This window comes from Elaeis guineensis, chromosome 3 (genome assembly GCF_000442705.2).
Source record: "Elaeis guineensis isolate ETL-2024a chromosome 3, EG11, whole genome shotgun sequence".
NCBI classification, from domain to species: Eukaryota; Viridiplantae; Streptophyta; class Magnoliopsida; order Arecales; family Arecaceae; genus Elaeis; species Elaeis guineensis.
In genome coordinates this window covers 117,432,463-117,457,226 of record NC_025995.2, presented here as the reverse complement: position 1 = coordinate 117,457,226, position 24,764 = coordinate 117,432,463, and the positions used below count along the sequence as shown (strand labels likewise).

General features: G+C 42.1%; 1 protein-coding gene across 3 annotated transcripts; it reads left to right on the top strand.

The window, feature by feature from the left end:
- Positions 1 to 3,614: 3,614 nt before the first annotated feature.
- Positions 3,615 to 23,910, top strand: LOC105040614 (SCAR-like protein 2). 3 transcript variants are annotated; one of them, XM_073254585.1, is made up of 10 exons: positions 3,615 to 4,117; positions 14,835 to 14,998; positions 16,598 to 16,721; positions 16,811 to 16,943; positions 18,285 to 18,349; positions 18,476 to 21,101; positions 21,250 to 21,351; positions 22,798 to 22,902; positions 23,372 to 23,479; positions 23,564 to 23,910. In XM_073254585.1, exons 1-10 carry the CDS (start codon positions 3,960 to 3,962, stop codon positions 23,615 to 23,617), a joined length of 3,639 nt encoding a protein of 1,212 aa, XP_073110686.1. In that variant the 5' UTR covers positions 3,615 to 3,959; the 3' UTR covers positions 23,618 to 23,910. The 3 variants fall into 3 exon arrangements, with proteins under 3 accessions (XP_073110686.1, XP_010915514.1, XP_010915511.1); XM_010917212.4 differs by having other exon boundaries at positions 3,618 to 4,117; positions 18,581 to 21,131; XM_010917209.4 differs by having other exon boundaries at positions 3,618 to 4,117; positions 18,476 to 21,131.
- Positions 23,911 to 24,764: the final 854 nt, after the last annotated feature.

Below are 24,764 nucleotides of genomic sequence, written 5' to 3'. Positions count from 1 at the left end.
TCAGTAAATAATGGACCATTAACTAGAATCCACAAGAAAAGATTCTAATCCGACATTAGACTTTTTTTGGATTACCATATGTGTAAGCTTTTTGAGCTCATGTCTTCACAGCATTACTGGAGACTCATACATTAACTCCCCCAACTTTGCTGGTCCTGGATAGATGAATATTTAATGCTTACCATTATTTTCACATATAGTGTCATTTTTAGTGGTTGTAGCAAGATCTTACTGTATGGTATAAATATGTGACGATGCAGGGGCCATCTGGATAGATTCTTTCTCATCTTTAATATCTAACCTGCCTAGTTGTCGCTGATCGACACAATAAAGAATGCAATAAATATCTATCGGTAGATTCATCTGTCACTAATGGTACTTCCATCTTGAACTGATTCCTGGCTGTGAAACTGTCATGAGCTTTTTCCCCTGCAGTTCTTACTCTTGCAGCTTTACACAGGGAGTGAAGAACTTCATAATCTAATTCTACTATATATTCCTACCTGGAATATAAGCATCCTTCTCATGTCAGATGGACTATAATTTTTCTGAATGTGTCTCTAGTTTTAGTATTTAGCTTATTAGAGTCCAATAACATCATGCATGTAAAATGCCTTTGAATTATTAGACGATCTAAGTCAGGTGTAAATCGCATTAATTTTAAAGGACGAAAAAGCTGCTTCCTGTGGATCAAGATGCTGTACCAACAAAAAATCTGCATGCATGAAAAGTTTATGACACTATAAACAAACGTGCTGCATAAGCGTGACCATCACTTCCTTTTTATGCCTCTTATTTGGCTCCTCCACTCTCTGCCATTTGAACTGTTTCAACTGTTTCCCTAAGAGAAGAACCAATGAACTTATCATCCCAAGGTGCCTCGAGGGTGGTCCGATGGTACAAAAGAAGATGGGGAAAGAAACCACAATGAATTAAAAAAAGAAAGACATGATCCGCAATTTAGGTAGAGCGGCCAAAACGCCGGCAGTAGTTCTACCGGTTAGATCGATTTCTTATTAATATATCTACATGTAGAGGTGACAAATACGACACCGTGCACGGAGAATTAAATTATACCACTGCCTCTCGGGTTTGGAATCCTTATTTACTCTACAGTTCAAATTTGCCCCTCCGGTTCCATTGGTAAAGTCCAAGCGTTCGTGGACTGGAAATGGATTGGACATCGTATGATTTAGTGTGGTAGTTTGTCATGATCTAACACAACTTGAGAAGCTCATGTACTACGTAACAGACCACAACTCGCAACAACATACAATGTTGCCCCAAAAATGAAAAAGAAAAAGGGAGAACTAAAAGCCTCCGTGCTTCTATGTGACCGTGCTGTCACGAGAACTAATAGGATATACAACATGGACTAGTGCGTCGAGACTTTTGCTACAGAAGACCCATCTGACTGCAGCCAGCCAGATCATTTGTCCTTGTATGGCCTTTAACCGGCCATGCTCATCTTTTTGGATAATTGTAATTCATGATTCAAGCAATGTACTTTCTACGTTCTTGGCAATCTCAAATTCTATTGCAAACATAACGGCCAGCCCATAGTTCATCTTAAAAGAACTCCTATTAATTCTCTAATCTATATAGGTTATAAGATGAATTTACTCTAATATTATTTATAATAATATAAGATCTCATTCAAAAATATTAATTAAAAGATATTATTTAAATTTTTCGATCTTATATTAGTATTTAAGTTCTTTCTAATGTATATCAATGTAGGATTAAATATATATCCATGCAAACTCTCGTAACAGTCCAAAAATATTCAAGAAAATATATTCCATATAAACTAATATTTAATCAAAATTCAGATGACACATCCTCCGTGTTGATAGTCAAATTCAGCAATCAAATTTTGACTTGAGCAAGATTTTTAAGACAGAAGTCAATGGCATGCAGTCATGTCTCATGCAACTTGCAATAACATACAATGGTGCCTTAAAAAAGAAAAAGAAAAAGAGAAAACTGAAAGGCTTCGTGCTTCCATTTGATCATGCTGCCATGAGGACTAATAGGATATGCAACATGAACCAGTGTGTTGAGACTTTTGCTACAGGAGTCCCACCTGACTCCAGCCAGCCAAATCATTGTCCTTGTATGGCTTTTAACCAGCTATGCTCATCTTTTTGGATAATTGTAATCCATGATTCAAGCAATGTACTTTATAGGTGTTGGCATCCTCAAATTCTACCACAAACATAACAGCTAGCCTATAATTAGTCTCAGAGGATCTCATGACATAATGTTCTATAACCTATATAGACCATGAGATGAATTTGCTCTAACATTATTTGTAATAATATAAAATTTCATAAAAAAATATTAGTTGAAAGATATTATTTAATTTTTTCGATCTTGTATTAGAGTTTAAGATCTTTCTAATATATATCGGACTAAATATATATCAGTACAAGCATTCGTAACAATCCAAAAATACTTAAGAAAATATTTTTCATGTGAACTAATATTTAGTCAAAATTCAGATGGCACACCCTTCATGCTCATAGTCAAATTGAGCAATTAAACTTTGGCTCGAGGAAGATTTCTAAGGCAAAAGCTGATGACATGTAGTCTCACACAAGAGAGTGCATCCCAATCTCTTATCATTTTTAAAAATACTATGTGAAAAATAATATGTAAAAGGCATAATAAAATTTGGCCTGTAGATCATATGGTCAATTTTGTTTTTGTAAACCTTCCCAAAAGTCTTGTTATGGGCTATTATTGTCAATGTGCCATGGGGTTCTAATAATTTTAGTATAGCATTGCAACGACTGTAGCGATAACTATTTTAAGCCATCATAATAGCCGTGATGGAACGTTACAAAGCAAAAGCGAATTTAGTAATCTTTGAAGCAAACTTTGCTTTTCTTCTTGCTTTTTCTGGTCTAAGTGACCACCACTATTCAGTACCACGGTTGCCCATAAATTAAAATATATAGTGTTGCAATAAAAATGTTTGGTGTAATAATTTATTTAGATAGTTGAATTTTATAAAATCAAAATGATTAACTATAAATTTATATAAATTCTAAAGATAGTATTGGAAAAAGATTGCTATCACCAATATATATGAAATTATTGTAATACTCAGAACATATAAATTGATCATTATTATGGCTACCACGAAAAAAAAAAAAATTCCCAATCTGGCAATCTCTATGTCAATAATTTATTTGTTGTCAAGGGTTATTCATCAAAGTGTCGAAAATAGCATGTCACCCGTGTGTTTTAAAATGGACATGCCTTTGTATTTGACAAGATGGTACCCAAAAAAAAATTAAGTCCAACAACTTAAAAACACTCGGTACCAAAGACCCAAACCAAATAATATTTTGCTATGATAAGGCATACGTAGATGTTTTCGATCACAAAACACATACAATTGCAAAATAGATGAAATGGAAAAAATTATATCCATTCTCAAACCTACTTGTAAGATGAGCATCATTGAACCTACCGCATTCCGCCAATAAATATGTCCCCCGTGTAGCTAAATTTAGCAGTCCTCACTGCCATTAGATTTAGTAATAATAAATGATCATTTAAGACAACCCTTTCTTTCTTTCCTGCATTATTAAATAATCCTAATTAATTGGGGGCATCTGAAGCCAACCCACTTATGTTTCCGGTGGTGTCCTCTGAACGAGAACTGAGAAGAATGATAGTGCCTTGTGGCGAAGGCAACAAGCGAGCGGCCGCACCAAAACAGTGAGAGAGAGCGCGCCCGGTTCAGACAGTTAGGCCGTCGTTGTCTATGTCTCGCCGCTGTCCGGTCACCGCCGCCCAACTCTCCTCTTCTAAAACTTTGGGTGGTTAGCTTGGCTTCGCTTCGGCGATGAGAGCGGGGCTTCGAGGTCTCTCTTTCGCCAGATCCCGACCGGAGCCGGTTTCTCCTCCTCCGCGGTGAGCGAAGAAAGGGAGGGGAGGGAGCAAGGATGCCGCTCGTGCGGTTCGAGGTGAGGAACGAGTACCGGCTGGGAGATCCGGAGCTCTACCGAGGGCCCGCCAAGAAGGAGGACTCCAAGGCTCTCTTGGATGGGGTTGCGGTCGCGGGGCTCGTTGGGGTCTTGAGGCAGCTGGGCGATCTCGCCGAGTAATTCCTCTTCTTCTTTTCCTTCTTTTCTTGAAGTTTCTTGTTTTTTCCCCCTTTTCTTTTGTTTCTTGTTGTTCTGTTTCTCGATTTCTTGTTTTCTTGGCTTTCTTGTCTTTCTTGCACAATGGTGTGAACCTTTGGTACTCAATTGCATATTCTAATGCCCTTGGAATTTTAAATGATATTTTCGTCTTCTTTTTTTTGTTTTTGTAGTTGGAAAGATTTAGCTATGGCAAAATTTCGTAGTTTGTTTCAATTCAAGATTCATATACTGCATCCTATACGGTATGCTGTTGCTATGTCATGAATTTATATGCGTGTGATTGTGTATGTTTTTTTTTTAAAAAAATTATTTTTAATACTCCTTTCCTTTAGCTCATATGTTTTTAGTTTAATTTCTTGGAAAAAGAAGGGTACTCCAAGAATTTGTTGGATGAGACTTGTTTTATGGCACATATGCAGAAGGAAAACCACTTGGGGGTGGTTGGGCGGGTTGGAGGGTTTAAATGTCTAGGACAATTCAAATTAGCATGTTGTTGTGAGTGGCGATGCTGGTCTGTTTCAAGTCGGGTCTCTGAACTATCTAGCTAGATGGGGTACCATAAAGAATAAGTTGGCATGGTGATGAATTGTTTAGTGCGGATTTATTTGCAAACTAGGTGGTTGGACAAGATTTTGAGGATTGTTACTGCCAATCCCCTCGTCGCCTGTTTGTAAGAAATGAGCACCTGCAAAATGAAGCCCGTACTGACCGGAGTTGTCTCCGGCGGGGACCCTCTGATGCTTAAGTCAAAAGGAGACTGGACAACAGTAGAATGAGAATGGAGACAGAGCTCAGCGTATCAAAATTAGCTTACTGAAATTTGTTGTCTTACCTCTTTTTATAGAGTAGATTGTCGTAACTGTCGGATATGATCCCACATTTAGCGGCGTAGAATCACAGGACGATAATCTCATAGTGGGTTATTAATCCTCCTGGATTATGCTGTAGTATCAGTGGAGTAACCGTCCGTGACGGTTATGACATATTTGAATGAGTTGGCCGACTGTGCGTCGGGAGTCGGTTGTCGGTTAGTAACTCTGAAATACCGACAGTCGAAGTAATTTATTGTCTGTAGAGTCTGAACATCGGCCGCCTACCGATCTTGATTCGGTGAAGGGTATTCGGTTGGTCGGTCGAGAGTAGCGTCGGCCTGCTTAGCTGACATATAGTCGGTAATCGCTTCCAGAATTATCTGTTCGTTTGGTGGGTCAGAGTCTGGTGTCCGTCGGTGTGTGCCGGAGATCGATCAGTTTATGGAGATCTATCGGTTTACTCCAACAATTGTCCCCCCACTCCCGAGTCCAATGGTGGATCGTTGCGTGCGTCGTCATGTGGTTAATTGCCTTGGATGAAAGGAGCTGTTGTCTGTCATGTTGAATCCCGGCTCTGACACCACTTTCGTTGGAGTACGGCTGAATAGTCATTTTGTCGCTTTCGAGCCGTCGTATTGGTAGGAGGATCTGGTGTCAAACGTCATATCGGGAAGGTAAGCCGGCGCCAGTTGTTACATTGGGAAGGCAAACCGACGTCGCAGGATTTAATTCTGGCATGTAGATTTTTGCCACGTGTCGGGATGCCATTGGATCGGAGACGTTCACGCGGATAGAGATGACATGGTTCAATATGGGGCAGGTGCGTCGAACCGTTGTCCGGTGATGGGTCTAGATGCTACCACATGTCGTCATTCAGCGTGTTCTCGATCTAACCGCTTTCATCTGGACCGTCGGACATTCCTATATAAAGGGGCTGCTGTCAGCCAGGTACTCATCCCTCATTCCATCCTTTTTGATGAGAGAGTTTTGTCAGAGGGCCGCTCTCGAGTAAAACTGTTCCTTATTTTTTTCCAGAGCCTCCCAAATGGTTTTGATGGGTGAGGTTCTTGTAGGGGGTGTTTGGTTGGAAATTCTGGCCGACGGCTACCTGTCAGACCCGGAGGTTTTTCTATTATGTGGTCCGATTGTAAGTCGATTTCGGAAGTGGAATTGTGCTTCGAGCCGTCGTCAACTTTTCGTTCTTGGTGCCGATGGTGGGGTCGACGACCCGTTACCGTGTATTCCGCATCCCCGTCTCAGCTGCATGATCAAAGTCATTTTCGTCGGTGGACTAAAATCTAAAGCCCGCCTCTAGCTCCGGTTGCCGGTCGGGCTTCAGCAAAGGGGTGCGGTCGTTGATTGCATTTTTCATGTAGAAGTGGATCAGGCTGTTGGCGTGGTTGGTCTGGCAGTATGATCGGCCAACCATCTTCGCAGTCTGATCCGATTCGTACCATTCTCGAGCTGGAAGGTAAAGTCTGTTGGAGAAACTGATTCAAAGTGGGTCCACCGATTCTTCGGCGGAACAAAAGGCGGCGACGAAGATTAGTTGGTGTATCTTTTTTTTTTGTAAAGAAAGTTGTAATCGGACTTAGGTCCAATTTTGTACTTTCTTTTCTGATAATGAATAAAAATATTTTTCTTCAAGATATAGAATTTTTGTTTGCTGAAATGTCTGTGATGTCCGTCGGTGGAGTAATCTCTGAATGTAGATCGTAGATCCGACCATTCCACAGATTGTAAGGTCTGCTAGTCGTGTAGTTTTCGACGTATTTAATTAGGATAACGATAGTAAGTTGTATATCCATTACTCGGACCTTAATCAGGTTCATATGTTGTATTATCTGATAAATGATAGCAAGCCGAATATCTCTCGATTGGTCGTGGTCACGTCGGTATAATTCTAATCCGACCTTGATTGTTTTGGTATTTTGCCTTTCTTAGTTGATACCAAGTCGGCAAGTTAGCCAGCCATTTGAACGGAAAGCTGACTATGGGGGCGGCGCGATTTTTGTGGAGGAAATCTACATGGCCGGCGCTAGCCTCCCATTGAAGTAGATAGGTCGGTTCTATAGGAGAATCGGGATACAGTCGGTGGTCAGGTTGAAGGTTTCTGACTTTTTTGGAAAAATCAGACCCCAAGCCGTGACATCGATGATCTAGCCTCCACAACGAGGACCGACATTTCATTAGAAGTCTGGTTTACGATTCTGGAACAGAACTGTATTTCCAAGTGCATACAAGGATTACTGATAGTACAACTTTAGATTGTCGGCATTCCATGTTCGGGGAATAGTCGAATCTTCCAAGGTTTCGAGCCGATAGGCACTCGGTCTGTTTGTCTCTGATATCCTGTAGGGTCCTTCCTAGTTCGGAGATAGCTTTCCTTGATCTAGAGGTTTTGAGATTTCTGTTTTTCTCAGAATCAAGTCTCCTGATCGGAAAACTTTCGGCTTGACTTCGGCGTTATAGTACCGAGCTATCTTCTACTGGTACGTGGCCATATGAAGTTGAGCTTTGTGTTGAAGTTTTGGTAGGAGATCTAAGTCGGCTCTCCGACACTCGGAGTTGTTCGGTTCATTGTATTGCTCAACTCTTGTCGATGGTAACTCGATCTTGAGTGGGATCATCGCCTCCGTTTCGTAGGCTAAGTTGAAAGGAGACTCTCCAGTCGGTATACGAGGAGTTGTTCAATATGCCCATAAGACTGGATATAGCTCTTCGATCCAAGGACCTTTAGCCTCATTTAGTTGGGTCTTTAATCCGTGAAAAATTGTTCGGTTGGTCACCTCAACCTCTTCATTTGATTGCGGGTGCCCGACCGATGTAAGCTTATGTATAATATGGAACTTTGTACAGAATTCTCTGAAGTCCTGATTATCGAATTGTCGTTCGTTGTCGGTGATGATAGTATGCGGCAGTCCGAATCTGTAGATGATGGATTTCTGGATGAAGTCTTCCATTTTGCATTCGGTGATTTGGGTCAGGAGTTCGGCTTCTACCCATTTGGTGAAATAGTCGATTGCGACCGCTATGAATTTTCTTTGATCAGACGTCGGGGAAAAAAAGACCATGTCAATTCCCCACTAAGTGAAAGGCCAGGGTGCGACAATGGACGTTAGCCGATTAGCAGGTTGATGCTGTATGTTGGCATACTTCTGGCATGGTTCGCACCTCCGGACCAAGTCAGCCGCATCCTTTTTCATGGTGGGCCAATAGTAACCTTGTCACAAAATCTTGTAGGTTAAGGAGTTGCCCCCCAAGTAGCTTCCACAAATTCTTTCATGTACTTCTCTAAGTGCATAGTCGGCATCAGTCGGTCCTAGGCACTTCAGTAAGGAAAGGGAGAATGATCTTTTGTAAAGACGACCATCCATCATTACATACTGGGAAGCTGCCCATCAGGTTCGTTTTGCTTCTGCAGGGTCTTCAGGGAGGACTCCGTCGGACAGATATCGGATGATCGGATCCATCCAACTAGGTTCGGCTGTTAGTTGCAACACTTTTTCATTTTTATCGATGCCCGGTTGCTCAAGACACTCTGCGAATGTTCGACCCAGTAAACTGTAAGCAGTCGTTGCCAGTCTGGAAAGTACGTCGGCTCGAGCATTCTCGATCTTGGGTATGTGAAAGATCTCGAAGTATCTTAAATTCGTTACGAGGTCTTTCACCTTTTGAAGGTATATCGCCATGATCAAGTCTCGAGCTTCGAATTTGCCTTTGATTTGTCCCACGCTCAGTTAAGAGCCGGTGAAGACTTTCAGACTGTCAATCTCGAGCTCCTTAGCCAATTTTAAACCGGCTAAGAGAGCTTCGTATTCGGCTTGGTTGTTTGAAGTTTTGAAGTCAAATCGAAAGACGTACTCGGTGACTACCCCTTCTGAGTTGGTGAGAATGAGGTCAGCTCCACTGCCTTAAGCATTCGATGCCCCGTCGATATGCAGCATCCAGGTCGACCTTAGGTCGGGTTCGGGGGTTGCAGCCTCCTTCGTAGTTGCATCTTTCGACTTGTCATCGGCTATTGTGCATTCTGCGATGAAGTTGGCTAGAACTTGTGCCTTCATGGACGGTCGTGGTCGGTATTGTATGTCGAATTCGCCCAGCTTCATCGCCCACTTCGCCATCGTCCCGATGTATCAGGACGGTGCAAGATTGCTTTTAGTGGTTGATCGGTAAGGACTACAATGGAGTGTGCCTGGAAGTAGGGGCGAAGCCGTTGCGCTGATATGATTGAGCGTAGATCATTTTCTCCACTCTTGAATATCGGACTTCGGCGTTGTGGAGTACCTTGCTGGTGTAGTAGACGGGTTGGTGAATTCGGTTTTCGTCTTCCTGAACGAGTACCGAGCTAACCGCTTCTGTCGATGTCGCCAAGTAGAGATATAGTATTTCTCCGACCTTCGATTTCATGAGTAAAGGTGGAGAAGCCAGGTACTTCTTCAAGTCTTTGAAGGCTTGTCGGCATTTATCTGATCAGGAGAAGTCCTTCGTTTGCCTCAAAGTCTTAAAGAATGGTAGACACCTTTCAGCCGACCTATTGATAAATCGGCTGAGTGCAGCGATTCTGCCATTTAGTTGTTGTATCTCCTTCTTCGTATTTGGATGCTTCATGTCGATGATAGCTTTTATTTTTTTGGAGTTGGCTTCGATCCCTCGTTGCGAAACAAGAAATCCAAAAAATTTTCCCGAGGTCATTCCGAACGCACATTTGATCGGATTTAACCTCATCTGGTGTCGTCGGAGCGTGTTGAAAGCTTCTTCCAAATATCGAATATGGTTCGAAGTCTGGGTACTTTTCACCAGCATGTCGTCTACGTATACTTTCATGTTTCGTCTGATCTGTGCTTTGAAGATTTTGTTGACGAGTCGTTGATAGGTAGCTTCGGCGCTTTTCAGACCGAAAGGCATTACTTTGTAACAATATAAGCCTTTGTCGGTCACGAAAGCCGTGTGTTCCTCGTCCTTTGGTGTCATGCGGATTTGATTATATCCAGCAAAGGCATCCATGAAGCTTAGTAGTCGATGGCCCGATGTCGCGTCTACTAACTGGTCGATTTTTGGCAGTTGAAAGCTGTCTTTTGGACAGGCTTAATTCATATCAGTGTAGTCGATGCAGATCCTTCATTTTTCGTTGATCTTTTTCACCATGACTACATTGGCGAGCCAGTCTAGATATGTGACTTCTCTGATGAAGCTCGCCGCGAGTAGTTTATCGACTTCCTCGTCGATGGCTTTTTATCTTTTCGGGGCAAAGGACCGTTTTTTCTGTCTCACTGGCTTGACGTTTGGACTGATGTTGAGCCGATGGATCATTATTTCTAAAAGAATGTCGGGCATGTCCATGACCGACCAAGCAAAAATGTCGGCGTTGGCTTTGAGCAATTTGATTAGTTGTTGTCGCTCCGAGTCGGACAATTATGACCCGATTCGGATCGTTTGCTTGGGATTTTCTGTTATCGGGATGGAAGTCAATTGTTCGACTGGCTCACCCCTTTTCTGATTCTTCTTTTGGTCTAATTTGTCGGCCGGCAGGGAGTCCTCAGTTTTATTGTTCTGGATGGAGATCGTGAAACAGCGTCGGGCGAGTTGTTGATTCCCGCGCATTTCTCCGATGCCGTTTTCGATCGGAAATCGGACCAACAGGTAGTTTGTCAAGACTATCGCTCTCAGGGCATGTAGTCCGGGTCTTTCGAGTATCGCGTTGTAGGTCGAGGGTACTCGGATGACCGTAAAGCTTATGAAGACGGTGCTTTGTTGTGATTCAATCCCAGCGGTTAGGGGGAGGGTGATTTCTCCTTCCACTGTGACTGCATCTCCTGTGAAGCCAACTAACGGTATCGAGATTTTTCTGAGTCGGTTGATTGGCAATTTTATTCGGGAGAAGGTTGAGTAAAACAGAATGTCAGTTGAGCTTCTATTATCAATAAGTATCTTTTTTACATCATAATTCGCTATTGTTGCTGAAACAACAATAGCGTCATCACGGGGAGTTTGAATTCTCCGAGCATTTTCCTCCGAGAAGGTTATTACATCATGGAGTCTTGGTCGCTTCGTTGACTCTTCGTCAGAAGTTGCCCTCCGATCCAGCCGTCTGGTGATCATGTTGATGACTCCCGCGGTCGGTTGGTTACTCACAGCTTCCTCAGTCGTTTGGGGTCGTCGATCGAGAGGGAGTTGAGTCGGCGGCTCCCTCCTATATTTTTTGAGGTAGTCACATCGTATCAAGGCTTCTATTTCATCCTTGAGCTGGATGCATTGTTCGGTGTCATGGCCGTGGTCTCGGTGGAACCGGCAATACTTCCTTCGGTCACGATTCTTCGCTTTCATCGGCAGAGGGTGTCGTAGATATTCTGCCCCTTCGATTTCCATGAGGATATGTGTACGAGGAGCAGAGAGAGGGGTATAGAAATTATACCTGTTATGTGTCGGCCTCGGACTCCGTCGTTGGGGTGAGGCTTGCTTATTGGATGGGGGCCTACTTGTTTCGGTCGGAGCCCCACTCTTCTACTTTTTCTTCTGACCTTTGTTTTCTGTCTGGCGTCGGTCAGAAGCTCCTTCGTCAGCGCGCATGTATTTGTACGCGTGTTCTAAGAGTTCAGCATACGTCCGAAGAAGGGTTTTATCCAGTGAGTACGTGAATCGGAACCTCCTCAGACCTCTTTTCACGATCGATATGGCCATGTCTTCGTTGAGGTCCCTGACCTCAAGCGTGGCTGCATTGAATCGGGCCATGAAATCTCAGAGTGTTTCGATCTCTCCTTGTTTGATTGAAGAGAGACTATCCGAGATTTGTGGCGGCCTCCGATCGGTGCTGAAATGGGCCACGAAGGAATATTCCAGCTGCTCGAATGAGTGGATGCTTCCCAACCGAAGCCCAGATTATTAGGCTCGAGCAGCTTTCCGAAGTGTAGTCGGGAAGCCGATGCACAGGAGAACGTCGGTTGCTCTCTGGATTGTCATAAGAGCCTTGTAGCTCTCGAGGTGATCGAGTGGGTTGGTGGAACCGTCATAGGGCTCCATATGCGGCATCTTGAACTGAGTCGGGATCGGTTCGTTCAAAATAAGTCGGGAAAGAGGCTGGGCGGTATGGAAATCGAAATCGTTTGACGATTTCTGACCGTCTGTCTGGAGCTGGATGAGTCGACGATCGATTTCCTCGAACTTACGTTTGTAGTCTTCAAGTCGTCGGTGGTGGGAGACTCTGGGAGTTGATCCTCTCAACGAATTAGAGGCAGACGGTGTTTGCGGTCGCTTCTCCTTCCTTACTCGGTCTAGCTGGGAAGGAGAGGGGTGCTGTGAATGGTGGGTAGCGCGTCGAGGTTGCCGCGAGTACCGCTACTCATCCCGTTGAGAAAGTCGAGATCGCCGCTCTGGTAGAAGGGACGGAGATCGTTGCGGATGACGGCGGCTATGCTTGGAAGGCACTGAATGCGCTACCGGTTGCTCCGCCGGCGGTTGTGATGGCTGGGTTTGTTGTTGTTGGAAGCTTTTGACTGCCTCCGCGAGGACGTTCATTTGTTGCACGATCGCAGCAATCCGAGCGTTTGTGGTGACCACGGGGTGTGGAGAACTGGGTTCTGCTACCGGAGGCAGGGGAGGGACCTCTTCCCGACGGGAAGAGTGTCTCGTCGAGCCGGTCGCCGTTGATTGTTGAGCTCTGGTTCTCGTCATTGCGAGTTTTCTTGTTGTCGCCGTTTTTTCCCCTACCTGGTGCACCAATCTGTTGCTGCCAATCCCCTCGTCGCCTGTTCATCGGGAACGAGCACCTACAAAATGAAGTCCGCACTGACCGGAGTTGTCTCCGGCGGGGACCCTCCGATGCTTAAGTCAGAAGGGGACTGGGCAACAGTAGAATGAGAACGGAGACAGCTTAGCGTATCAAAATTAGCTTACCGAAACTTGTTGCCTTATCCTCTTTTTATAGAGTAGATTGTCGTAACTGTCGGATATGGTCTCGCATTTAGCGGCGTAGAATCACAGGGCGGTAATCTCATAGTGGGTTATTAATCCCCACGGATTACGCCGCGGTATCAGTGGAGTAACCATCCGTGACGGTTATGACATATTTGAATGAGTCGGCTGATTGTGCATCGAGAGTTGGTTGTCGGTTAGTAACTCTGAAATACCGACGGCCGAAGTAATTTATTGTCTGTAGAGTCCGAACATCGGCTGCCTACCGATCTTGATTCGGTGAGGGGTGTTCGATTGGTCGGTCGAGAGTAGCGTCGGACTGCTCAGCCGACATATAGTCGGTAATTGCTTCCAGGATTGTCTGTCCATTTAGTGGATCAGAGTCGGGTGTCGGTCGGTGTGTGCTGGAGATCGGTCGGTTTATGGAGGTCAGTCGGTTTACTCCAACAAGGATCATGTTAGGTTTCTAGAAATTGACTGCCAGATGGAGGCAAGGAGATCGAAGATTCAAATAGTTGGGAAGGCATTTTGTGGATTCTGATTGATTTGGATAAGCCAGCTGATTGTTTCTTTCATAGAGTGGAATTGAGGGTTGAAAAAAAATGGTAAAGGAGTAATTGGAAATAATTACTGGAATTTGAAATTTTCCAATTTGGAGAAGGACTTCCTCTTGATGGAGAATGGGGATCCTGGAGATGTACATGTGCAAATGCTTATAAGGAGAGGTAGCAGAAAGAGGATGAGGGAGGGAAGTCAGCAGTTAGCAGTAGTGGTGGTAGGTTACTTGGAACAGCCTAGTGGACAAAGACAGTTTGGCTGGACTAAGTTGAGCTTTGACTTACTGGGTTGGATTTTGGAGATGTGCATAAGAAGATGGTGATTAAGTTGCTTAGAGAGTTGATGCCAACCGACAAGGTTGACACAAACTATGTGGGACTTAAATGATTGTTCACAAATTGGTAGCGTGTGATTATGTAGCTACTTTATTACCATAGAGAATTTTTGTAGAATAATACAGTACTCTTCTAATTTTTGGGAAAATAGGCTTTTAATGTAAGAAGTATATATTTATCTTTTTTGTTTCTAGTGATTGGAGCAGATAGAAAGTATTTTTGGATGTGTCATGTAGAGGCAAAGTGAAGTATGTTGAGCATATCATCAAAGATGGTTCCCCCTTTCATGGTTTTGCATCCAAACTAGCTCAATGTCAGGGTTTGGATGTTGAACAGTGGATATAAGTGTGTGAGTCCTTTCCATTGTGGACATTAACCTGATTTAGCTGGGCTACCAATGGGGATTAAAGGGTAACTGCAGGGAAGAATGGACTTAATGAGGCACAACATGCCGGGAGACTAGACGCGATGGTTTAAGAATTAGCAGGAAACTGTGATGTAAAGAAAGGGTAGTTGGTGGTTAGACTATCTACACTACAGATGGCTGTTTTACTTTCACCTATAGCAAATCACTGGCCAGGCTAGCTAGGCCAAAGATTGTCTCAAGCTCAACTAGCACACCTCTCACTTGCACATGCAGGGGTTGTTATTGTTGTTGTTGTTTTGCCTGTGTGAGAGAGAGAGAGAGACAGATGCTAACAAAAATGAGCGTTCGAGCACATGTAAATTAGAAAATCCATAAGTGAAAAGTAGTCCCCAAACATTTTGCTGGTGGTAGGATCATTGAAACCCATTAATATCTCATCCTCCTTAGTCCACCATGTGCATAGCATGTGCCCTGTGCTAGCATAATTTAAAATGATATCCTGTTTGGTTAGTATGCTTCCAAACTTCACCTGTACAGATGCTGACTTAGATTGTATATGATTTCTATGGTTTTTGCTAAAATGATCTGCTTGCTTTTGTATTTCAACTCTTTTATTTGTGGTCTGGTTGTGACCATGTGTAAACTGTGAACTATAATGCTTGTACTGAGACAACCTTTTGCCATTTCGTAGGTTTGCTGCAGATGTTTTCCATGACCTGCATGAACAAGTGACAGCGACAGCTGCAAGGGGGCGTAAAATGTTGACTCGAGTAAAGAACATAGAAGCAGCACTTCCATCACTTGAGCAGGCCATTCATGGTCAAACAAGCCACATACATTTTGCTTATGTAGAAGGTATCAGATTTATGTAAGCTATTTTAGCATCAGTTCAGTCAAATATCTATTACTGCATGTCCAAATGTGCCACATATATTCCTAATGCTTTTCCTCTATGCTCAGCTTTTGTGTAAGCCTGCTTTATTCTTTTGTGGAGCCATCTTGCTTAGAGTTGTCATCTAAGCTGACCCCATCTTGATTGTAAATGGTCTGGTTGTTCTTGATGTTGGAAGCTGTATGGTTTTAAGTTATATATTTTATTGAAGATTATGATGCTAAAAACTGGTGGCAAGTATGAAATGTGGAGAGGCAACTCCATGTCTCCAAAAGGCTCAGAACATATCCATGAATATTACTGTATGATCAAGAACATAACACAGTTGCTCAATAGGTTCCGCACCCCCACTCCCCCCGGGCACCCACAAACCCTTTTTACTGAGAAATGCTTGATGGATTCTTGTTAGTTGTGTATGCTTAGCATTTCTTATCAATATAGGACCTGCATTAGTTTATTATATGTCAGTATCCTCTGGAGACCGTCAGTAGAAGCCTTCTACCTTTGCTGATTATAAGCATCCAATTGATTTAGCATAAGCAAGCTTTAAATGTAAGATTGCAGATCAATTGATTCAAAGCTACAAACTGAGCTATTGGTGTCTGTTCATTTGTTCTGCCAATACCTGTGCCTATTGATATGATATATGGGCGATACATGTTGGGGACACTGGTCCACATTTACATCTTGGGATGGTCTTAGAACTTTCCAGCCTTTTTGTGTTCTCAGATTAATACATAATTGCTGGTCATTGTATGGTGTACTTGGTAGACCATAGACAAGAACTTAACCTCTGCGCTTCTCTAGCAGCAAGATGTATTGTTCATAGTCATTTGGGAGGAATTATCTTCATGACTTACCCACTTAAGTTGTTCCAAGCAAAGTTTTCTTTAAAAATGAGAAACAGTAGCTTTTTTTTTATCCCATATTTATTTCAATAACTAATTGATATAATGATAGGCAGATAATATCATGCATGGTAACTGAATTGAACTGACAAGGTGTTTGCCAAGGAAAAAAAATAGAGGCAATAAAAGGCTGACAAAGATAATAAGCTGCAAACTAGAAGATATTAAATAGTGCCTGTTTATGTGGCAATATTTTACCAATATGACAAACTTTACATTTTGTTTTTTAATAAGCATAACATCAGCTTCCACCTCATTGTCGGGGCGTTCTTTTTATCACTGATCATCTTGTTTTTCTTCATTTAATGTGACAAAGGATTTGAATGTGTGCTTGTGAAGAGTCTTCATGCACCTATTGGTGAACTAAAATTCAGTCTTGAATTTCACAAAACAATTTTGATGCTTCCCTGTGCACGTGAAAGGACTCACCAAAATCCAAACTTCTTTTCTTACCCTGTGACAGCAATAGATAAATGAGTCACCATTTCTGCAATACACAGGCATGAAGCATTTTCACCCTGTTATATGTTACACTTATATGCTGTCAGGATACATTGAAGAAACTGATGGTTGGAACTTGGAATCATTATTTTTGTTAAGTTAAAAATGGGATCATGGTAGTTTAGTTCCTTGATGGCAAAATTTCAATCTCAGGTTGTGTCTGGCATGCCAATCTCCGGAACCAGCAAAGTCACCTCCTATATAATGAGTTGCCATGCTTTATGATGGATTTCTATGAAGAATGTCGTGATCCACCACGTTTGTTCCTGCTTGACAAGTGAGATTTTTATGATTTATGTATTCTACATGTTGGGAAGACTTCTATTTTTCTTCCATTCATATAAATAATCTGGTTGTGTTTTTCAGATTTGATAGTGCTGGTGTTGGAGCTTGTTTAAAGAGATATTCAGATCCATCCTACTTCAAGAGGGTTTGGGCTATGTCAGAGTCAGAGAAAGGTGAACATGCACAGAAAGAAAAGAAAGCTCGGAAGATCAAGGTACTAGTAATTTTTGCTTTTCTTTTTGAATCCAACCACGGTTTGCCGAACCGACCCGAACCGGACAGTTCATGGCGTGCTGAACAGTATCAGTGGCCTACTGGTATGGTTATGGTGTGGAATCCAGAATACCGAAGGAAAGAGAGGAAAAGAGAAGGGGGGGAGGAAAGAGAGGGAAAGGTAGGGGAGGCTGTCAGAGGAGGCCCTCTGGCTGCCAGGGCCACTGGAGGGCTGTGGATGATCATGGTGCACGGGGAGAGGGTGAACTGGAGAGAGGAAGAGAGAGAGAGGGGGGGAGAGGGAGGGAAGGAGAGGTAGAGCCGGCTGTGGCCCACGGTGGCTGTCAGAGGGCTGGGGATGTCCTCGATTGCCCTCCCCCTCCATGTGGTTGAAACAGGAGCAACTCTCTCCTTCTCTCTCTCTCTGCTTCTCTCTCCGGTTCATCCTCTCTTGTGCATCACCGTCATCCGCAGTCCTTTGTAGCCCTCTGGCGGCGACCGCTGTAGCTGGCCGCCTCCCTCTCCCTCATCTTCCCTCCACCCTCTCTCTTTCTCTCCAGTTCTCCCTCTCCTTCGCTTCTTTACCGTGTTGGTTTAGGTTTCGGGCCCAATAAGGGGGCATACCGAATCATACTACCAGCTGACTTACATGGGGTCTAGTTCCAGTTCGGCGAACCTTGAATCCAACCCTCTAATCTCTGTTAGATGAACTGCTTGGAAGGCCTTACAAGGTGGAAAAAAATACAAAATGTATGTATGTATGTATGATAGATAATAATATATACTAGTCAACCTTATAACTATGAGCAGCGCATGTGGCTGAACTTAAATGTGTGTGGTTAGAGCTGGAAATACACCCCCTTACCCTTACACTCCCAAAGGGTTAAATATTATTAATACCAGCCTGATTTTTGTATGGCACTGCACAAGTTTGACAACCATCATGTTGTGTTAAGCATATGTAATTTTGGGAAGGTTCAATTCTGCTGGACCATTCATGATCAAAACTAACCTTCGGGGGTGGAAAATCCCTCTTGTACCAAGGAAAAAGAGAGCACAAACCCATATGGCTCTGACCATTGTTGGACATTCCTTGTTCACTGCGCAATTATTGCAAAACTTTTGATCTCATCCATTTCTAGGTTGAGGACTGGCAGCCATTTAAGATAAATTTGTAGTATGGATATACAGGTTCTCCAATTCGTCATACTTTCTACGATTTATAGTTAAAAACCATAGGCATCGACTATAGATTTGTTAGCTGTGTCTTCATGTAATGACCAAGAGTTTTATGCTCACAAATGAGAACCTAAAATCTTCTATATTATACAAATATATGCAGAGAAAAGGATCACGTCTGAGGAATGGAGAAGTTCATTCAGCACATGGATCGCGGCACAATGGCAGGTAGGTTCTTCTGAATGGTTTTTCTGATTCTAGACAAAATATAATTGATTACTAGTAAACAGTACCTGTTTTCTTCTTTATAAAATATTAAACTAATCTTATATTTGATATATGCGAAACTAACAGCCTAGCTAGCAGCTCACTTTTTGCATCTCCAAGTACTGATGCACAAAGCCTTTCAAGCCAGAATATATCAGCACCTGATATGAGATTAAATTTTGAACTTTCTAGTGAATCAAGAATGCCTTCTGATTCAAAGATTTGGTTGAGCTGTGTTAAAGAAGTTTTGGATACAAACCGTTCAATGGGGCCTGATGACCTAGAATGTGATAAATTTTCTGATTCTAAGTTAGATATGAAACACGGTGGTTCTTGTGCTTCTGTTTTACATGATGAACCTAATGGAGATGTTGGAGAAGATAATTCTCAACATGATTCTTTGCAAGGGCAAAGCATTGACAGATCCTCTTCTGTTACTTGGGATGAAAAAACTGAAATTGTTAAGGCTGCAAGTCCCATATCATGTGATGACATAATTGTTGATAAGATCCAAAATTCAGAGTCTCTGACAGTAAACTCTGAACCACCAAAAATGGATCATACCAAAGTTAAAGTCTCAAATCAAGAGGACATTTTGTTGGATATTGCTAAAGTACCAGTATCATTATCTGGTGCAAACCATGTTGATGAAGTCACAAGTGAGACAGACAACTATATGGATGCACTCAATACACTAGAATCTGAGACAGAGACAGAAGCGGAGTGCCAAACCAAATGCGAAGTGAACTCAGTATTTAACTCTAGTTCTCAAGGAATGGAATCTGGAACCAGAGAGATGCTGGAGACAGCTGGGAAAATTCCTGATTCCGATGATAATGAAACTCTGAATGCATCTGATGGGCTCTTGAACCAAGATTTGTCTCCAAAATTTTCAAACTTTGTCTCTTCAGATTGTCTGGACAGTATGCAGTCACCTCACATGACTGACTCAGCTTCAAACTCAAAATGCTCTGTTGACAATAATTTTTCTGAAAATAATATGAGAATGAATGTCTGTGAAGGCATTGATGGTGATCTGTGTGCTGATTTAAGCATTCCTAGTTTCCAAACCAAGTGGGGCAGTGAAGCTCCAGTTGAGACATCCATCTCTCAACATTCTCCTTCTGTTGATACTGATGACATGTCTTCCATTAAACTCTGGACAAATGCTGGCCTTTTTGGAGTTGAGCCTTCAAAACCTCCAGACCTTGGTGTTCCAAATATTGCAAGTGAGAATATTGTATCTGATTCTAGAAGTTATGCATCTGATCTTTCAAGCTCCACAGAGAGGACTAAGTTGTATGCTAGTGGATTAGCTTTCAAATCAGACACTAAAGATATGCCAAATGAGAGCATATCAAATGTTTTCATCTCTATGGAGAAAATGGCCGGGACACTATGTAATTTGGATTACTCAGCCCAGTGTAATTTAAGTGGTGATCAATTGTTTGTTAGAACATGTGATGGGGTGCAACAGAATGATCCATCTAATTGTTCCCCATCTTGCAACACACATGAACATGAGGGTAGGCCTGTCGAGCAGATATCACCTTGTTCCCCATCCTTTACTAGCATTCATGCTCACTCTGATGAACCTGTTGTAACAAGAAACAATGGTGTTGCTCCTAAAGCTGAGCTATCAGCTGCTCATAATATTGAATCACAATGTAGTGAAGCTGGCCCAAGCACAAACATTATCTCATCCAGTTTTACTGGCCTTGCACATAGATTTCTTGCAAATACCCTTCAAAGAAAAGCATCACTTACATATGCTGATATTCCTATGCCGACTGGAGTGATGAATGCTGAAGAAAGGAAGTCAGATGAGAGCTGCCTTGCAGATAACCAAAAGGAAGCACCAACTGGAGTTGTATCTCAGGCATCCAATGAAAAGAATACCAAAGAAAAGATTGGACATGGATCATTAAAAAAGTCTATCTCTTCTACTTCATACTACTCAGAGCAATCCTCTCCACCACTTGAACACATGAAGATCTCTTTTCATCCTTTGAATGGCTTGGACTCCAGATTGAAACTGGAATTTCCCACTGGAAATCTCCATGAAAGCATTGAAGATTTGTTGTTTCCATCATTTCAATTGCTTCCAGGGCCCAGTGTTCCTTTGCCAGACAGTGGCTCTGATTCAGATGATGACACATTCTGTAGATCTTGTCCATATTCTTCTGAGGATCCTCTCAGCCCTTGCTCGTATTCAAACTCTGAGCTGTGGGAACAAGAGGAAAGAAATGGATGTGGAGACCATGGTATATATGGTGATTCACGTGGAATTTCATCTTCAACAGCATCCCTCTCTAGCTACATGGGATTTGAGCAATTGAACCATTCCAGCATAGATACAATCAGCAGATACGGGTATTTGGAGGCTGAGAAGGGCACAGGGTATTTTCAATCTGGTTCCATAGTGGATCTCCCAGGTCTTGAATCTGTTATCTCCTTGAAAAATCAACAAGGAAGATTTATTTTTTTGTCAGACGATCCAGTGACGTCTACATCACAATCCCAAGATCAGCTGCCACCACTGCCACCGCCCCCTCCAATGCAGTGGAGAATAATGAAGACATCAACTGCTTTAGGAGAGGATAGAGATGCTAATACTGCGGACAGTGTTAACCAGTTGGGTGGTCTACAAACTCCAAAATTTGCTTTCCAGCAGCAAGTACAAAGTGCACCAAAGCCACCATGTATCTCTGTGGTGATTGCACCACATCCCAAAGAGAATACAGTAATAGCTATTTTATTATGTGGTTCCATTTCTTACATTTTGGCTGTCAAGAGTATTGTAATATCATATGTAACATGCTTGTTGCTTTTTCTTATTATGTGTTATCTGTTATTTGCAGCAAGATCAGCAGAAGCTGAATGGGCACAAAGAGTCAAATCATGTTGCTAATAACAAAGAACTGGATTTAAGGGAAGAATTGCTCCATCAAATCAGGAACAATGTATGTTTCAATCTCAATATCAGTATGCTTTCTCTTTCAAAACCATCATCAACAAATTAGCATGCTGAATATCTTATAATAAGATTTTCTAGTGCAATGTCATTCTTTAGATCTGTCATTGCTATAATGTGGCTAGCTGATAATAAGCACAAGTAGTATCATTTGCATAAAGGAAGTCAAGGGAGGGGATGAAGTTTGGGGTAGTGGGGTGACTTGTGCTGGAGGGGACCTGCACCTTGGTCCACCAAACCTGTAGTTTGGGTTCGGGAGGGGTTGGGGCCATACTTACCTAACTCAACTTCAGGTTTAGTTTGGAAAATGTCAACCCAATTTTCTGTTGGAATGGGTTTGAGTTGAAGGCTTGGGCAACCCAACCCTGCCAGATATCTTAAATAGGGTCTCCAGCCTGATCCAAGCTCTAGCCCATAACTCTGGGCGCCTAACCCAACTTATCTCATATTTTGTTGATATTAGGTTTTGACCTGACCTAACATAAATCCCACCTGAACCAATCAGACTTGATGCAACCTGACAAAGCCCTACCCAAGTTGAGTTTTTGTTAAAAAATTTGGAGTTAGCAGGTGTCAACTGGTTCCCTTGGTAAAGTTGCTAAGAGTTGTTGCCCATGACATGGGTTTGATTTCACCTACACCTCTTTAAAATTTATTACCTCAATAAATTGGGTTGCGGTAGAAAACCCCTCTGCTTATCTCAAAAAAAAAAAAAAAAAAAGAGAAATTTTGGAGTTGAGTTCAAGTCAGGTTGATTATCAGTTCTGTTGGTCGGGTAAGGGTTGGATACTTTGTCAGTTGGATTCAGTCTTAACTTGACCCAACCTCTATTTGAATCTCTAGGTGGGGAACCAAAGCTTTAAAATTAACTTTAAAGCAGCTGAGTTGCTCTTAGTCCTCCTCTTTACATGTTATTTTCTCTGGATGATTGACCCTTTCATCAAAATATCCATGATCCTAGAATTGGTGATACTAAAGAAATTGCCAATGTTAAAGGGTGTTCTCAAATGGTAAATATTAAAGAGTCTAGTCTTCTGGCTAAATAGGAGGGAATGCATCTCAGGGACAACCGTTAAGGAAAACCAGTGATACCATGAGGTGCTGATTTTTCGCCCATGAAAAGTTCCATACATGGGTAAGTTGAATATTGGGTTGCCAGCCACTGGTAGTTCAGCATTCAGAACTGCACTAACAGGCACAGCAAAACATTTTCTATCTGATGCTCTTTCTGATAATAATATTGAGTCAAAATATTTGTTTTTTGTGGTAGAAAGGCAGCATAAATGCCCTTACTCATGAAACTGCAATTCATGCAAGTTGGTTGTCCCTACAATTCATTATCTGATTCTTGAATGACTTAAAAGACAATTAATTCAAAAGGTTTTGGAAATGTGTGATGTGGTATGTTTTCATCATGTATACTCGATATCTGCAGCATGATCAGCAGAAACTGAATGAACAGAGAAAACTGGAAAATGAGGGTACTAGCAATAAGGATCTTGATGAACGGGAAGAGTTGCTTCATCAGATAAGGAACAAGGTAAACTTTCATCTATATTTGAAAGGGCTCTCCTTTCATTAGTTTTTGGCAACTATTTGTTATCTGCTGATAGGATATCCCAGCATACTTTCAGTAATGGTGATTCTCTTGGCTTAAGAACTGCTGAGGAACACACCTTTTCAGGCTGATGCTTTGAAAAGGATGAGTAAATAAAACAAATGAATTTGCGAAAAGACAAGATAAATAACCTTGCCTCTGAATCCATTTGGTGAAGTTGATTATTTTCCTCATATTCAGGATTAGATTCTTATATGGTCTCATTGAGTTTTATTGAGGTTTTGGCAATTCAGCATCCTGCGTCCTAACTCCTAAATAATTGAGTTCCTAATATAATTGCCAATACTGATAGACAGAAGAGTTGATAAAAGCAAATATTTGCTTTCAGTGGGTTGTGCTAACTATTTACATTAATCAAACTGCTTTTTCTGTCAATTCTGCTAATTTGCAGACATTTAATCTGAGGCGCACCACAACATCAAAGCCAACTGTTGTGTCACAGCCTACCACCAATGTCAATGTTGCTGCAATTTTGGAGAAGGCAAATGCGATTCGCCAGGTTGTGCTCGCCTCATTTTCTTTCATCTTTCCACCCTTTTAATCTATGATTTTCTTGTGTCTCATGTCATTTTCATTTAATCAGGCATTTGTGGGTAGTGACGAGGGTGGTGATGATGATAACTGGAGTGATGGGTGACCATTTGACCTAACTGGAATGCATGTATATGCATTCTTCTTCATATTCAGCCGAGTACCAGCTGAAGCATGTTGTTGAAATGTGAATAGCATCAGTTTCTGTAATGTAAGTATAGTTGGCAGGTCATCTAATATCTTCTTTCTTTCTTTTTTTTCAATTTTTTTTATTTAATCTTAAATCTCATATCCTGGTTAAGAAATTTGGTGCATCCTCATGTATTATCCATCACTTTTGCCATCATCTGTTAATCAGAGTGGCTGATTAAATAAGCATGCCAAGCTGTCATTATGATCTCTGAGGATAGCAAGCATCAGTTAGTAGTGGTGTCATGATGCAGCGGTTGCTTCTATTTAATCAAAAGCGAAATCTCTGGTTTTATAGTTTGCCATAGTGAAGTTCCTCAGCTTCCCTTACCAGAGAGAGCTTTTTCTGTTACCAACTTTTCCTGCTTCTGTAAGTCACCTTGTGCGTAGTTCTTGAACAACCATAATGATTCCTTATTGTTATCTTCTTCAAAATTTAGTCTGGAGCCAGGGGAAAGATACTAGGATTTCTCAGTCAGTCGAACCCCGTTGGAGATGTATGATGCTTTTTGGTCCAGTGGTAATGTTATCCATCAAAAAGTTGGTGTTTAATTATTTTTTTGATAAATTCTTTTACACTGGTTATGGTATCGTAGAAGAAATTCAGTGTTCAAGTTTTGGCGATCTAATTAGCATTAAATGTCCATTGTGCGGTGTCATTTTTTCTTCTAATTGGTTACCTGCAACAGTAAACACAACGGCAATTCCTTGAAGACAATTTGAAGGTAACATTCATAGTTGGTATTTGAAAGTACAGATGGAATCTTGCAGAGATGGACAACGGGCCGGGTTGCCCTGGCCCGACACGAGACGGGCCGTGCTAGGTACGGTCCATTGGTTACGGTGCTGTGCCATGCCTGGCATGACCCATAAGAGAGGGTTTGGGTTGGGTTGGGGTTTTCTGGCCTGCAGCTCAGATTCGGCACGGAACCATAAGGGCCTGGGCTGATACGACCTATGAGCCAGACACGACACGGCACGGTCCGCGTGTCAGCTCGGTCCCTTTGAAATGGGTCGTGTCATAGTCCGGTCCGTTTAGGATTTTTTTCAATTTTTTTTAAAAA

Bases quoted from the DNA above. Each gene is read 5' to 3' on its own strand.
- LOC105040614 (XM_010917209.4), top strand. From the start codon at position 3,960: ATGCCGCTCGTGCGGTTCGAGGTGAGGAACGAGTACCGGCTGGGAGAT. The intron at 21,132-21,249 runs GTAATAGCTATT...TGTTATTTGCAG, and splicing joins CACATCCCAAAGAGAATACA to CAAGATCAGCAGAAGCTGAA. The intron at 23,480-23,563 runs GTTGTGCTCGCC...TCATTTAATCAG, and splicing joins AGGCAAATGCGATTCGCCAG to GCATTTGTGGGTAGTGACGA.